Raw genomic sequence first — 14,307 nt, 5'->3', positions numbered from 1 at the left:
ACCGGACACCAGCCTGGGGCGGCGGCGGCGGCGGCGGCGGCCGAGGCGGGGCCGGGCCGGGTCGGGCGTCGGGGCCACACGTCCGTCCGCGGGTCGCCGGGGCTGCGCGCGCCATGGAGCCGCGGTGCCCGCCGCCGTGCGGCTGCTGCGAGCGGCTGGTGCTCAACGTGGCCGGGCTGCGCTTCGAGACGCGGGCGCGGACGCTGGGCCGCTTCCCGGACACGCTGCTAGGGGACCCGGCGCGCCGGGGCCGCTTCTACGACTGCGCGCGCCGCGAGTACTTCTTTGACCGGCACCGGCCCAGCTTCGACGCCGTGCTCTACTACTACCAGTCCGGCGGGCGGCTGCGGCGGCCGGCGCACGTGCCGCTCGACGTCTTCCTGGAGGAGGTGGCCTTTTACGGGCTGGGCGCGGCGGCGCTCGCGCGCCTGCGCGAGGACGAGGGCTGCCCCTTGCCGCCCGAGCGCCCCCTGCCCCGCCGCGCCTTCGCGCGCCAGCTCTGGCTGCTCTTCGAGTTCCCCGAGAGTTCGCAGGCCGCGCGCGTGCTCGCCGTCGTCTCCGTGCTCGTCATCCTCGTCTCCATCGTCGTCTTCTGCCTCGAGACGCTGCCCGACTTCCGCAACGACCGCGACAACCCGGGGCTCGCTGCGGTGGCGGCTGCCGGCCCGGTGAGGGGGCGTGTCCTGGGTGGAGAGGGGCGGGGCTTGGGAGGAGCTGAGCGGGGTCCACGGGGATCTGGCCAATTACAAGGCGGGGGTGAGGGGCACTGGGAGGCGGGGCCTCTCGGGAAGGTGGGGCCTGGCTATGGGCAGGCGGGGCATTGGGGGGGGGGGCTTGTTGGGGGAGTGGCCAATCACAGGTGGGGCAGGAGGCTTGAGAGGTGGGCAACCCAGGGACCGGGCCTGACCAGGGGAATTTACCTTTAAAAGCTGGGCTGGGGGCCGGGAAGGGATAGCTTAATGGAGGCGGGGCCTGAGGATATGAATAGGAGGACCTTCCCATCACTGGGTGGGGTTGAGGCAGGTGAGAAACGGGCTGGCCGAGGGCGGGAAGACAGGTACGTTAAGAAATGAAGCAAGGGAGGAGAGACTGAAGAATCAGGGGTCCGTGCGGCTGGCTGTAAGCAAGATAAGGATGGGCTGGAGGGAGCTGGAGACAGAAGAGTGAGGCCTGAAGGCTGAGGTAGGAGCAACCCAGCACAAAAAAAAGTCAGGCTGAGGGCCATGAGGGCAGGGTTTGGTGTTCAGAGAAGGCCTTTAACCATTAGAGTCTGGGCTGGGGGTAGGGAGGGCAGAGCACGAGGAAGTGGGACCAGGGTGGCGACACTCCCCATCTGGAAAATCAGTGCTGCGGTGGGACTTTGGGAAGGAAGAGACTGAGTCTCACTCAGGCACCATTCTAGGAGGCCCCCACCAGTGAAGGATCAGGGACCCTACAGTCAGCCACGCAGGGATGATCCCCAGGGTTCTGGAAAGGAGTGTAGGACAGCTGGGGCACTGGAGGCCTGGGAGCAGTGACCACTGACCAGTTTGCACAGAAGCGGTTGGACATTTAAACCATAAATGTGGCCGTTCTAGTGTGTTCCAGTCTTGGCGTGGTCCTCTCTGACCCCCTTCCTCCCTGCAGTTCCCTGCTCGGCTGAATGGCTCCAGCCCAGTGCCTGGAACCCTGTCTCGCATGCCCTTCGATGACCCGTTCTTTATGGTGGAGACGTTGTGCATCTGTTGGTTCTCCTTTGAGCTACTGGTGCGCCTGGCGACCTGCCCAAGCAAGGCGGCCTTTTTCAAGAACGTGATGAACCTCATCGATTTCGTGGCCATCCTCCCCTACTTTGTGGCGCTAGGCACCGAGCTAGCCAGGCAACGGGGCGTGGGCCAGCCGGCCATGTCACTGGCCATACTACGAGTTATCCGACTGGTGCGCGTCTTCCGGATCTTCAAGCTGTCCCGGCACTCAAAGGGCCTGCAGATCTTGGGCCAGACACTACGGGCCTCCATGCGTGAGCTGGGTCTCCTCATCTTCTTCCTCTTCATCGGTGTGGTTCTCTTCTCCAGCGCGGTCTACTTTGCGGAGGCCGACCGGGAAGATTCCCATTTCACCAGCATCCCTGAGTCCTTTTGGTGGGCGGTGGTCACCATGACCACAGTCGGCTACGGAGACATGGCACCCGTCACTGTGGGTGGCAAGATAGTGGGCTCTCTGTGCGCCATCGCTGGTGTGCTGACCATTTCCCTGCCTGTGCCGGTCATCGTCTCCAACTTCAGCTACTTTTACCACCGGGAGACAGAGGGCGAAGAGGCCGGAATGTACAGCCATGTGGACACGCAGCCCTGTGGCCCACTGGAGGGCAAGGTCAATGGGGGGTTGGTGGACGGAGAGATGCCTGAGCTACCGCCTCCACTCTGGGCCCCCCCTGGGAAACACATGGTCACCGAAGTGTGAGGGACTGTGGAGGTCAGCAGGACCTCACGTTTCCTTGGAGGGAGGGAGGGAGGGGGAGAAGGGAAGGTTAGGGGGAGGGGGCTGGGTAGAGGAAGAACTAGGTTAAGTGGTAACGAGTTGGGGAACACTGAGTCTTGTTGGGTCTTGAGTTGCGGTTTGGCAGCTCCTATGGGTACTTCCTTAAGTGACCGTGAATGGCAATGAGTTATACTGAGTTGATGGAGAGACTCCATTGGTTTAAATTGCTTTGGGTTGTGCAAGACTTACGGAGCCTTTTGTGGTAAGTGTTGACATAGATTTGATCCCATGGTTGTGTTTTTTAGGTCCTCACTGGGTTGGGCTGTGTTGTTGAGTCTAGGCGAATCTTGTCCAACTGCATTGTGCAGGATTCTGTGGTTTTATGAGTCCCCTGGGGCCATTTTGGGTCAAGTGAGGTGGTCATCCACGGCATTGTTGGGACTGACTGCATGTTCATGCATGGTGTTGTGGAGTTGAGTTGAGACACGTTGGAAGTTGTGTGGCTTTGTGACTCTTGTAGGGCTATGTTATTTTAGATTCTGTGAACTTGTGAGTCATGTAGAAATCCAAACAGTCAAGTGGTCGCATGTGAGCTTTCCAGGTCACGTTAAGTTGGGTTGTAATGTATGACTGTGGGAATCTTTCAGGGTTCTGTTGGGTTGAGTTGTGTAAAGTTACATAGCTGGAAGTTTAGGGGGCTACACTGAGATGAACCGTATTGAATTGTATAACCACGTGAGTCTTGTAGGGCCGTGCTGAGTTGAGTTACACCAAGTTGTGTCATTGTGAGTCCTGTAGGAATGTTAGGTTGAGTTGGACTGTGTGTATGGGCTCCATAGGGCCATGTTGGTTTGTTCTGCATTTACTGGTAGCACCAGGACCCAAGAATAAGAGCACTTGGGGGGGGGGGGGAATCATGTATCAGGGAGCAAGTGTGGGGTTATGGAGTCTGAGAGACGAACTGAACTGACATGCCTGATGTCACTTACCATAAGGGGCAGGGCTGGGTTCTGGATCCGTGGATTCAGTTGTTCACGCAGAGGGCCTCTGGGGGAGCTAGGGAGATGCAGATGCTCCTTCCGTTTACCCTACACCTGCATCATTTTGCCATTCAAACCCTCTCGATCTGTCTGTCCTCTCCTATAGCTTTGCTTGCAAACACAGAGATCAGAGCCACAAGGGGAGAGAAAAGGGGACAAACTGTATGTACTGTGTATAGACATGTTAGGGGGACAGAAACACAAATGAGGGGACAGAGACCTGGGAGGTAATGGAGACTCAGAGAAAGAAAGAGATAGAAACCCAGAGAAGAGGGAACAAAGACCCGAAGAGAGAGGAAGAGAGATTTAGGGAGAAGGAGACAAAGACCCAGAGAGAGGGAACGACAGAGACTCAGAAGAAGGGGGGGGGGGCAGAAAATCCAAAGGGAGAGGGAGACAGAGATCAAGAGTGGGAGACAGAGATGGGGGGGGAGTGTCAGGCACCCAGAGAGGGACAGACATCAGACTTAGAAACAGACCGGAGCGCCCCCAAGAGAAAGGTAACCAAGAAAGAAAAAGGCAGAAAAAGTCAGCGCCTCTGAACCCAAGAGATACGCACAGTCTGTCTTCCACAGAATCACAACGATCTCAAATCAGGGCGCACCACCCCATCCTCCCACAGCTGAGGAAGGCTGTCAGACAAACTGGGGGGTCCACTCTATTTTCCAGGGGAGAAACCAGAGTCTTAGATCACGGGGGTGGCTTCCCAAGGTCTCGTGGCACATCCCCAGGGTCCAGGACTGGGGGCAGGCTGCCTGACCCCACGGCCGCATCAGCCTGCTGGAAGGCACGGGTCCTCCTTGGATCCTACAGCCTCGTTTCTCACAAAGTACCCGAGGCTCAGAGGGGAAGGTGTTACCCTAGGTCACGAAGCCAAACATTTTCAGAGGACTTTCGGTACTCAAAGGGCATTTGGAGGAGGAGGACGCAGGATGCTTCAATCGCTAACACATATAGGGCTTCCTATGTGCCAAGCATCATTCAAAGTACTTTACTTGTATTAATTTATTAAAACCAGTGGTTTACAGAAGGTTGTTGTTGTTATTTTTAGCTATCGCCACCCACCCCCCACTTGCAACTTACCTAGATCCAACGTGAGGCATCCGAGGGGATCTGGTCTGAGGGACACACACCTCTATGGGGTCCCTCTTGGCAACTCAGAATGCAGCTAAGAAATTCAGCGTGGCTCGGGGGGAGGGCCACCTGGGTGGCTCAGTCTATTGAGCATCCAACTCTTGATTTCAGCTCAGGTCGTGATCCCAGGGTTGTGGGATCGAGCCCCACACTCAGTGTGGAGCCTCCTTAAGATGCTCTCACTCTCTTTTCCTCCCTCTGCCCCCCCCTCCCCTGCACCTGTGTGCACACTCTCCCTCTCTGAGAGAGAGAGAGAGAAAAATCAGTTTGGAAACCCCCAATTTAACCCAACCCCCTTTTTATACAGAGCGATGGAAGAAAGTACAGATTATTGTGGGCAGGGTTTGATAAAGATAGAAAATAATAGAATGTTTAGGTAGTCACTTCTCTCTGAGATGGAGAGAAAGACACGTTTGGAGACAGAACTGGAGAACAGACCTCCTCACAGTGACAGACGCAAGGCGGAGTCCAGGACCCAGGACAGAGACCCAAAGAGGAGAAAGCCCATGCGGAGAGGAGCCAAGACTTGGAGAGAGGACACCCAGGGGAAGGAGGGAGAGCAGGTGGAAGGAGGGCAGTGACCTGGGAGGGGGTCAGAGGCCGGTGTGTGTGTGTGTGTGTGTGTGTGTGTGTGTGTGTGTGTGTGTGTCGGTGGGGGGGGGGGGAGGGAAGGGATCCACAGAAGCTGGAAGGCAAACCACAGAGGAAGGGTCAGATATCCAGAGGGAGGGGCACAGAGAGTGTTTTACTTTTCTTTGAAAACTCACCTGTATTACTCCATCAGAGGCTGGAAGTTACTTAGAGTCTCTCTGGTAGGGGGTGGGATGTGTTGGGTGCTTAAGGAAGAGGTGGAGAAGCCGGGAGAGGTCATGGAGGTGACCCGAGGGGACACTCGAAGGCTGGAAAGTGCCCCTCCCCCCCCCCCCCCCCAATAAACAACTGTAGGCGCCTTCTATGTTGCCTTGGCTAGGCTGGGGAAAAGGAGGGAACACCCTAATCCAGGGACACCCTTCCTGCCACCTTGCCATGTTATATTTAGGCCGAGGGAGGGGTATGGGATGACCCCCCCCCCCCAGATGGGCATCAGCTTTCCTCCTGAAATAGCTCCCGGGGAGGGGTGAAGGGCTCTGCCGGTCCCAGGACTCCGTCTGACCTCAGTCTGTCTTAGGGTCTCTCTCTTTTCAACGGGTCTCCGTCCCCCTTCTGGGATTCTGTCCCCTTCTCTCTCCGGGTCTTCTCTCTCTGGGTTTCTGTCCCCCCTTTCTCTCTGTTTATGTGCCCTTCCCATGTCTCCCTTTGTCCCTCACTATTCATTTTCTTTCTCTGGGCAGAGGTCATCGTGTTCCCAAGTCATACCCTTGGCTGTCTCTGTGCCCTAGAATACCTTGAATTTCTCTTATCTGAGCTCAGGACAGACCCTCTCCTCAGTCCCCACCCAGGAAATTCCAGCAGACAGGACTCTGTGGGAGAGCTCCCCCATATCCACTGTCTCCCTGGGCCTCGGGCCTTATCGCTGCCCAAGTCCAGCTGGTTAATGTCTAGCCTGGAGCTCCTGGGAAAGTGGGGATGAGAGCAGAGGGGGGGAATCTGCCCAGGGATTGACACTTAATTGGCAGCACAAGGCAAGGGAATCTCAGGCCCAGACTCCTGGCTCTAAGGAAGGAGGGAGCTGCTGGTCAGGAGCCTTGGGTCTGCGGAGGGAGGGGGCTGGGGGTGAGGACTCCTGGGTCTGAGGGAGGAGCGCCTTGGGCGTCCCGACTCCTGGGCCTGAGGGAGGAGGGGCTGGGGACCTGAATCCCGGGTCTGACGGAGAGGGGGCTGGGGGTCAGGGCTCCTGGCTCTGCGGGAGGAGGGGGCTGGGGGCCGGGACTCCTGGGTCTGAGGGAGGAGGGGGCTGGGGGGTCCCGGCTGCCGGGGCTGAGGGAGAAGGGGGCTGGCGCCTGGCCTCCCGGGGCTGAGGCGGGCCAAGAGCTGAGCGAGCCAGGCCGGGCTCCCGAGGTCTCGGCACGCGTGTGGAAGGCGGGATCCCCCGGCCCCTCCTCCGCCGTCGGGCGCCGCCCCGCCCCCGCCCCCGCCCGGGCCCTCCGGAGCGTGTGCAGCGAGGAGCCGGCGGGCGAGCGGGCGTCCCCGCAGCCAGCGAGCGGGAGGAGGAGCCGCGCCGCGCCAGGGGCAGCGGAGGAGCCGAAGAGGGCGCCCCAGGTGAGAGCCTCGGCGCCTCCTCCCCCGGGATTCCGGCGTCCGGGTCGCCCTGCCCCCGGGTAGGGAGGGACGGGGGCGGGGCCTGCGGGGGCGGGGCTTGGCGGTGGAAACTGAGGCAGGAGGGAAGTGCTCCAGCCATGCAGCCGCTCGCCCCCGTCAGGGTCTCGGGAGACCAGACCCCCCGGCCTAAATCTTCTTTGGGAGGAGGGGCCTGGGAGTACGTATTCGGGGGTCCCTGGGGAGGAGGGTCCTAAACTCCAGAACTCCCGGGTCCGAGGGAGGAGGGCGCTGGGGGCGGGGGGGGGGGGGGTCTGGACTCCTTGGTCCGAGGGAGGAGGGCGCGGGGCTCCCGGACCCCTGCAAGTGAGAGAGGGAGCTGGGGATCATGGACTCGTGAAAAAGGGGAGGCAGCTGGGAACCAGAGCTCTAGGGTCTGATCAGGGGAGGTGGGAGCTGGGAGCTAGGACTTTCTGGTCTGAGGGAGGAGGTAGCTGGGGATCTACACTCCGGGTCCAGGTTGGATCAGCGTGGTTGGGTCCCTTCACACCCCTTTTTCCATTTCCCCATCTCCGAGCCAAAGCAGGCAGCCACTCCAGGTATGTGCAATAGAAGTGTCGGACGGGCCCTGGCCTGTCCTGTGAGGATAGAACATTCCAGGAAGCAGCCTCAGGGACCCAGGGCTTCTTGAGTGTGGGCCCCCAGGGACCCGGGGGTCCAGACGAGCACCGCCCCCGCCCTGTCTGGGAGATGAATGGGCCGTGGAGGATGTAATCTTTTCCAGCCTCCTCTACCCCTCCCACCCCTCCCCCACCGCCCTCCTCGCCCCTCCCCACACCTCCCCCATCTGCTTCCCATCCCAGCCAGGAGCCATCACCTGGTCAGGGAAGGGGCCCCAGGGAAGGGGGCGCGGCCTTGACTCCTGGGTACCCTACACTTTCAGAGGAACACAGAGAAGGGGAGTGTTCGCGTCCCCTCCCCCCACTTGCCCATATAACTTGCCTGTTCCCTTCTTCCCCTAGGTGGCTGCCCCTACCCTCTCCTGAGATGTCAGGAAGGAGGGGACCACCTGTGTCCCCCACCGGGGCCCCCCAGAGCCTGGGGGCCCCCAGCCCTGGAGCCTGGAGGTGGAGGAGGTGCTGACAGGTCTGGTAACCACCTGCTGCTTCCCAGTCCCCTCCACACCACTCTTTCCCAGAACCAGAGACTTCCAGAATATTGCAGAAAAACTGAAGCATCCACGCCCTCACCGCTATCTCCCAGCCCCTGGCCGATTTCTGGGACAGGGAAACTGAGGCCCCGCATAGCAGAGGAAATGTCTCGCCTTCTCAGTGGCAGCTTTGAGCTGAACTTGGGTCTTGCTAGGATTCCAGAACATGGCCTTTCTCAGCATTTTGAGGCCTCCAACCTCCTCTAGGCTGCGGGACTTAGGGTTCTTCGGGGGTGTAGAGGTAAGAGGCAGAATGGAGTTGTTCCGACGGGGCTCAAGTCCTACCTCTGGTATTTGCTGGCTGTGTGGCCTGGTATAAGTCACTCACTTCTCAGCCTGTGTTTCTCCGTTCGTTGATTTGTTGGCTATTATTAGCAATAGTAGTAGAACGATTATGATTAATCTAGAAGCTGGGCAGTATCTAAGTCCCAGAGTATAAGGTCCCCCTCCTAAGGTTCTAGAACAAGGGCCTCCCCCTGGTTCTGGCATCCAGGTCCGCCTGGAGCTCCCAACTGCTGTCCCCCGTCCCCTACTCAGTTTTTACCCCATCTCTAATGCCGGCTCTCCCCTCCGTCCTCAGGTGCTCAGCGAGATGCTCCTCAGCCCCTCCTGCTCCCTCCCCGTCCTCCTCCTTTTCCTCCTCCCCAGCGTTCCAATGGAGCCCCACCCCCCACCCTTACCACTGCCTCCCTTTCTAGCCCCTGAGTGGGACCTCCTGTCCCCCCGAGTAGTCCTGTCCAGGGGCACCCCCGCCGGGCCCCCTCTGCTCTTCCTGCTGGAGGCCGGGGCTTTTGGGGAGCCCGCAGGCCGCCCTGCCAACCGCAGCCGGCGAGGGGCGAGCGAGACAGCACCCGCAAGTCGCCGGGGAGAGCTGGCTGTGTGCGATGCGGTCAGCGGCTGGGTGACGGACCGCCGGACGGCCGTGGACCTGCGTGGGCGTGAGGTGGAGGTGCTGGGCGAGGTTCCCGCGGCTGGTGGCAGTCCCCTCCGCCAGTACTTCTTCGAGACCCGCTGCAAGGCTGACAGCACCGAGGAAGGTGGCCCCGGTGGGGGAGGAGGGGGCTGCCGGGGTGTGGACCGGAGGCACTGGGTATCTGAGTGCAAAGCCAAGCAGTCCTACGTGCGGGCACTGACCGCTGATGCCCAGGGCCGCGTAGGCTGGCGATGGATTCGGATTGACACTGCCTGCGTCTGCACGCTCCTCAGCCGGACTGGTCGGGCCTGAGGCCCATGCCCAGGAACTGGGCAGGCAGAGGAAGAAGACGGCTGGATCCCGAGGGACCTCAGGGGTGGCCTGACCGCTCCGGGCCTCAGTTTGGGAACTTGTGAAATGGTCACACAATCACAGCTTTCTGATTCTGAGAGCTCAATCCGTGCCAGACAGGTGGTGGAACCAAATGGGGTTTTGAAGGATGAGTAGGAGTTCTCCTGGATGAACTTGAGGGTAATGATGATGATAATAATAGCCCAATTTTGCCGAGTGTCTACTGTTTATCAGCGCTAATACACAATTTGTCAGATCAACTCTAGTGGATTCGACCATCAGAGGCCCTTGGCTTCTCAGTTGCTAACCACTTGATCTCAGAAGACATCTTGCTCACCCTGGAGAGAGTGACGAGGAAGTGATCTGTCAAGAAGTGGGTGGGGGAGCATAAAAACTGGAACACATAGGCAAGTAGCTGGGAGGTCGGGTTTGAATGAGAAATCTTACTTGGTCACGTGGGGCAAGTGTTGGCTTCGAACGTTCTCTTTTGAGGTAGTGAGCCACCCGTCACAGAAGGAGCAAAAGCAAGGTTGACTGACCGGAGGTCAGGAGACTGGCGAATTTGGCCCTACTGGGGAGCCGGAGTCAGGTTTCTACTCCCTTTTCTGCCCCAACTTGTACCCATATTGGGAAAGAAATAGACCTTAGAAGTGTCCAGCTTGAGTGTGGCACGAGGTTCTGACCAATTGACCTGACTCCTGGCTGGAATCAGGGGTCATGTGGACAGTGAATGGGCCAGGAAAATCCAAAAGGAGAAGTGGCCCCGGAGGCCTGAATGAGGGGGGTCAGTGGGACCCTGTGCCAGGCTGCAGAAGGTAGCCTCACTTTTCCCCATCTGAAGAATGGGTCAGTGGGGTTGAAAGAATGGGAGCCGAGGAGGCAGAGGCCTTGACGAAATGACCTGTAAAGTGAGGAAGTACCAAGGGAAGTCAGGGGTAACCCTTCATATATCACCAGTCCATATCTTAAGACTTAACACACACACACACACACACACACACACACACACACACACACATTCTTTTAGAACCAATTTTCCCATCCCCCACCAACCCAGACTGGGCCCCTGGGAAGGGTAGGGGTGGCAGCGCCAGGCGGGGACTGGCTGCCTCTGTTTCTACATCTCCGTGTTTCTAGATCTGTGGTTCCCCACCCTCTTTTTTTTTTTTGCCACCTCTCTCTTCCTGTCTCTTGTCTCTGGGTCAGTAGCTCTCTACCTCTGTTTCTCATTCGGTGCCTCTCACCCATTCTTGAGTGCATTTTTCTTTCTCCTCAAAGCTCTCTCCACATCGCCTCCCTTCCGTCTTTTGCTAAGTATTTCCCTGTGTATTTGCCTGTAGGTCTCTCCCTCTTCACCCACCCCCAATATCCAGGTGGAAGTTTTCAACCAAATCAAAGGCAGGCAGGACGCACGAAGCCAAAGCCCAGGCTGAGTCCTTCAGCAGACGCGGGGAGGGAGGGAGAGCCCTGGGGAAGTCTGGAAATCGTTACCCCTGAGGTAGGCAGGCCTGGCAGAGGGAGGAGGGGGCTGAGTGAGCTGAGACCCTGTAGGAAAGGGGGGGGGGGTGTTTCTTCTGGGTTCCCTGAGGCAGTGGGTGGCCTCTGTGTCTCTAAGATTCCCTAAAACTCTGATCTATTTCCCCTTCCCCTCCGCCCCCTTTTCTGGCCATCCTTCTCTCTCTGGGACTCTTCTCCTCCACTTCTCTAGCGTTTCTGTGCCCCCTCTCTCCAAGTCCCTGTCACTTGTTGCCTGGGTCTCTTTCTCATTCTATCCAACCATCCACACACCTGCAGGCCCTCCATTGGCTGGGTTCAGGGTGGGCGGGTCCTGTCACCTGGGGCAACAGCGACAACAAGCCTGCTCCCGCTGGGCTACCCCCACAGGGGTGGGACCATGGCTGGTCCGACCCTGGCTGTGCGCTATGGTCTGCCATGGTCCCCAGTCTCTGGGACCGAGGTGCCTGGATCCTGGCCCACCTGGCATCTCACCAGCAGTGGTGTCGCCCACCACATTATCCCATCTGTTCCCTTTCCCCCGCCCACCGTGCAGGTAAGAGGACCCTAGGTTCCTGGCCAGGAGGAGACTGGGAGCCCAGACTCCTGTGTCTGAAGGAGAGGCCTGGGGATCCAGACACCTGCTGAGAGAAAAGCGGATAGGGCGCTCGGGCTCCTCTCTGACTGAAGGAGGAGGGAGGGTCCCAGAGTCCTGGGTCTGAGAGAGGAGGGGCCAGCGAACGTGGCCGCCTGGGAGGAAAGGGTTGAGGACTGCCGGGGAGAGATCAGGGCTCGCGGGCCAGACTTGAATCCTTTTAGCCGACGTCCTTGTCCCCAGTCCACGGTCGCGGAGCCCCTGCCCCCGGCCGCAAAGGAGGATTTACACATCTGGGATTTTGACGAGGTCATCAGCAGATGGGAGACCACCTATGGCTCGGCTTTCGTGCCCAAGACCCTCGGCGGGCCCTACGCACAGCCCAGGGCCCCAGAGCCTTCGGACCCCACGCGGGCTGTGGGGATCAAGGATTTAGGAGAAAAGGTGAGGTGCGGGGATGCAGAGGTCCGCGGGGGGGGGGGGGGGGAGGGGGAGGAGGTCAGGGGTGGGGAACGCGCTGGAGCACGAGGCACCCTCACGTTGGGTCCCCGCGTCGCCTTCCCGCAGCTCAGACGCCGCGGCTGGCGCCTCCCGCTGGTCACAGAGCACCAGTGCAGTGAGACGAGGGCTCAGTACACCGGCCGGCCGGGCCCGGACCGGAGCCCCACCTTCTACGTCGGGCCCCAGCCCCTGGAGCTTGCGGACCACCACCGCGGAGGCCGCTCCCAGGTAGCGGAGAAGACCCGCTGTCACCTTGGGGCAGAGCCTGTAGCGCCTGAGGAGGGGCCGGAGGGGCTTTGAGGCTTGGGACCAGACTAGGAGAGCCTGGGGCGGGGAATTCTGAGTCTGGGGTCGGGGTTAAATGGTCTGGAACGGAATCGGGTTACAGAGCCTGGGGGTGGGGCTTGGACGTCTTGAGGTGGGGCCAGAAGGAGGAGGGGACTGAGACCGAAATCGCAGCTCGGAAGCCGGGGCCGCGACCAGTAAATCCCGGGGCGGGGCAGGGAGGGGGGTTCTGAGGCGGGGGTCGGAACGTGGGGCGGGCCTTGAATATTCAGAGACCAGATCGGGTCGGGAGGCGGCGCTAGGCTTCCTTAGAGAGAGGATGAAGCGAAGAGGGACGTTTGTCCTACCTGCGACTGAATTCCAGGGGCGGGACGTGGAAGCTGAGTCTGGGGGCGGAGCTGGGAAAGTTTTGGGGGGCGGTGGGGGGGGGGGTGGCGGCTGGGCCTTGTGTTCGACGACCCGCAAGTGTTTGGATTTTGGAGTAACCCTCATAAGGGCTCTGATTTGGGGGAGCGAAGATAAAGCGTTCTGGCTTGCGACTGGTCAGGAAGGATTCGGATTCATCCAAGGAAGCGGGATCCTGAGCCTGGGACCCCGGGCTTGGGATGGGTATGAAACCTCGCTTCATCCCTCCTCCCCCCGATCCTCCCTCCGCAGGCTTTAATCCCTTGGACCAAGAACCCCGAGCTGTCCGGCCAGCCTTTCACGGTATCTGACCAGGGCGTCCTGGACCGCCATCAGCTCCATCTGACCACCTCGGCCAAGGACTTCCGGGCCTATCCGAAGTGAGTCTGGGTCCTCTCTCGGCACCGCCGCCAGCACACCTAACCCCGGCGTCGGCTCCCCCTGTCCGACTCAGTATCCTCAGTCTTCAGCTCCAGCACGCTCGAGAACCAGAGGTTCAGACCCCAGCCCCTACCTCTTTCAGCGCCCAGGTATTCCTAGTGTCAGCTCTCAGGAATATGAGACCTGCGGCTCGTCCTAGAAGCGGTTCTGGACCGGGGGCGGGGCTCCAAGGGTCTCGGGCGGGACTGCTTTGGTTCCCAGATACTTTTTCCCAAGGATTCGAAACTTCTAGATTCCCGGCCCTTAAGGACCTCGAGGGCCCAGGAATCGAGGCTAGGCATCCCCGACTCCCACACTTCATAAGGGGTCCCCGAGTCCTGCAAGGGTGTCCTCGCCTCGGAACGCAGAGTTCGCGTCTACAGCCTCCTCAGGAGCCGAGGTCTGAACCTCAGCCTTGTCCCCAGGATCCAACGGTGCCTTCCCTCTCCTGCCTTCCCCACCAACAGGAAGGAGTTGTCTGGATATCCCCGCAAGGACTCGCTGACCTGCTGGAGCTTTCAGAAGACGCCTCAGGTCTGGGGCCGGGACCCACAGCGGCCGCCCCGTCCGCGCCCCTCTCGGCCGCCAGGGATCCGCGTGCCCCACGTCCGCCCGGCGACGCTAGCCGTGCCGCACCGTGGGGCGTTGTCTCTGGCTCAGGAGTCCTACAGACCCCCGCTGCACCCGCTCCTCCGGCTCGATCGTTTCTGCCCTCTGGAGCTGCCCTGGGGCGGCCCCCACTGGAAGCCGGTGTCGGGCATCTACAGCGTGCCACAAGCCTACCGCACTGAGAACTCCAGCTACGGCAGCTTGAAGCTGACCCCGATCTGAGCCGGCAGCGCCGGCCCCGCCCAGAACACGCCCCCGGGCGGGGGCGGAGCCGAGTCTGGAAGACCCCGGCTGGGGGGCACAGTGGGCGGGGCTATGGTCGGGAAGCCCGCCCATCACGTGGGAGGGAGACGGAGGCCAGGGCCCGCCCACTAGGCGTGAGCCGGACGAATCCCACCGGAGACTGACTAGGGTGACCGGGTCCGGGACGAGGATGGATGCTGAGCCTGGAGAATATACTTTGGGGCTGTGGGCTCGCGGGCGGGACACGCCCTCTACGACCGAGCGGGCGAGTTTACCTTAGTCAACGACAGAGTTAAAATACCCTTAACCGTGCTCATTGCTGGGTTCGGCTCCGGGGGCCCGAGTGTGCGGGAGATGGGGCACCCGCTCTACCCCTCGCGGAGGGAAGGCACGCCTGCGTACAGGTGGGACTCCGCCCCTGAGCACAGAACCCAGAATTGAAGCCACGCCC

At 60.3% G+C, this 14,307-nt stretch overlaps 3 protein-coding genes across 5 annotated transcripts; all 3 read left to right on the top strand.

The window, feature by feature from the left end:
• The first annotated feature begins 88 nt into the window (after positions 1-88).
• On the top strand, positions 89-2,442 carry KCNA7 (potassium voltage-gated channel subfamily A member 7). The gene is made up of 2 exons (XM_047836014.1): positions 89-668; positions 1,627-2,442. The coding sequence occupies exons 1-2, from the start codon at positions 114-116 to the stop codon at positions 2,440-2,442; spliced, it is 1,371 nt and encodes a 456-aa protein (XP_047691970.1). The 5' UTR covers positions 89-113.
• Positions 2,443-6,710: 4,268 nt separating this feature from the next.
• Positions 6,711-9,508, top strand: NTF4 (neurotrophin 4). Of its 3 annotated transcripts, none has more exons than XM_047835808.1 (3): positions 6,711-6,833; positions 7,853-8,281; positions 8,621-9,508. In XM_047835808.1, the coding sequence occupies exons 2-3, from the start codon at positions 8,207-8,209 to the stop codon at positions 9,263-9,265; spliced, it is 720 nt and encodes a 239-aa protein (XP_047691764.1). In that variant the 5' UTR covers positions 6,711-6,833; positions 7,853-8,206; the 3' UTR covers positions 9,266-9,508. The 3 variants fall into 3 exon arrangements, with proteins under 3 accessions (XP_047691764.1, XP_047691766.1, XP_047691765.1); XM_047835810.1 differs by lacking the exon at positions 6,711-6,833 and adding an exon at positions 6,938-7,050 and having other exon boundaries at positions 7,853-7,976; XM_047835809.1 differs by lacking the exon at positions 6,711-6,833 and adding an exon at positions 6,938-7,050.
• Positions 9,509-11,161: 1,653 nt separating this feature from the next.
• LOC125153002 (uncharacterized) lies at positions 11,162-14,157 on the top strand. Its single transcript, XM_047835807.1, has 5 exons — positions 11,162-11,354; positions 11,637-11,837; positions 11,961-12,122; positions 12,837-12,964; positions 13,472-14,157. The coding sequence occupies exons 1-5, from the start codon at positions 11,199-11,201 to the stop codon at positions 13,833-13,835; spliced, it is 1,011 nt and encodes a 336-aa protein (XP_047691763.1). The 5' UTR covers positions 11,162-11,198; the 3' UTR covers positions 13,836-14,157.
• The last annotated feature ends 150 nt before the right edge of the window (positions 14,158-14,307 follow it).

Source organism: Prionailurus viverrinus, chromosome E2 (assembly GCF_022837055.1).
Source record: "Prionailurus viverrinus isolate Anna chromosome E2, UM_Priviv_1.0, whole genome shotgun sequence".
Taxonomy (NCBI): Eukaryota; Metazoa; Chordata; class Mammalia; order Carnivora; family Felidae; genus Prionailurus; species Prionailurus viverrinus.
The sequence above is the reverse complement of the archived record's forward strand: the minus strand, read 5'-3'. Positions and strand labels throughout refer to the sequence as shown.

What these genes read in the sequence shown, in the direction of transcription:
- KCNA7 (XM_047836014.1), top strand. Translation starts at nt 114, where the DNA reads ATGGAGCCGCGGTGCCCGCCGCCGTGCGGCTGCTGCGAGCGGCTGGTG. An exon ending in CGGTGGCGGCTGCCGGCCCG is followed by an intron (nt 669 to 1,626) that starts GTGAGGGGGCGT and finishes TCCTCCCTGCAG; the next exon opens with TTCCCTGCTCGGCTGAATGG.
- LOC125153002 (XM_047835807.1), top strand. Translation starts at nt 11,199, where the DNA reads ATGGCTGGTCCGACCCTGGCTGTGCGCTATGGTCTGCCATGGTCCCCA. An exon ending in TCAAGGATTTAGGAGAAAAG is followed by an intron (nt 11,838 to 11,960) that starts GTGAGGTGCGGG and finishes GCCTTCCCGCAG; the next exon opens with CTCAGACGCCGCGGCTGGCG. An exon ending in ACCGCGGAGGCCGCTCCCAG is followed by an intron (nt 12,123 to 12,836) that starts GTAGCGGAGAAG and finishes CTCCCTCCGCAG; the next exon opens with GCTTTAATCCCTTGGACCAA.
- NTF4 (XM_047835808.1), top strand. Translation starts at nt 8,207, where the DNA reads ATGGCCTTTCTCAGCATTTTGAGGCCTCCAACCTCCTCTAGGCTGCGG. An exon ending in GGTTCTTCGGGGGTGTAGAG is followed by an intron (nt 8,282 to 8,620) that starts GTAAGAGGCAGA and finishes CTCCGTCCTCAG; the next exon opens with GTGCTCAGCGAGATGCTCCT.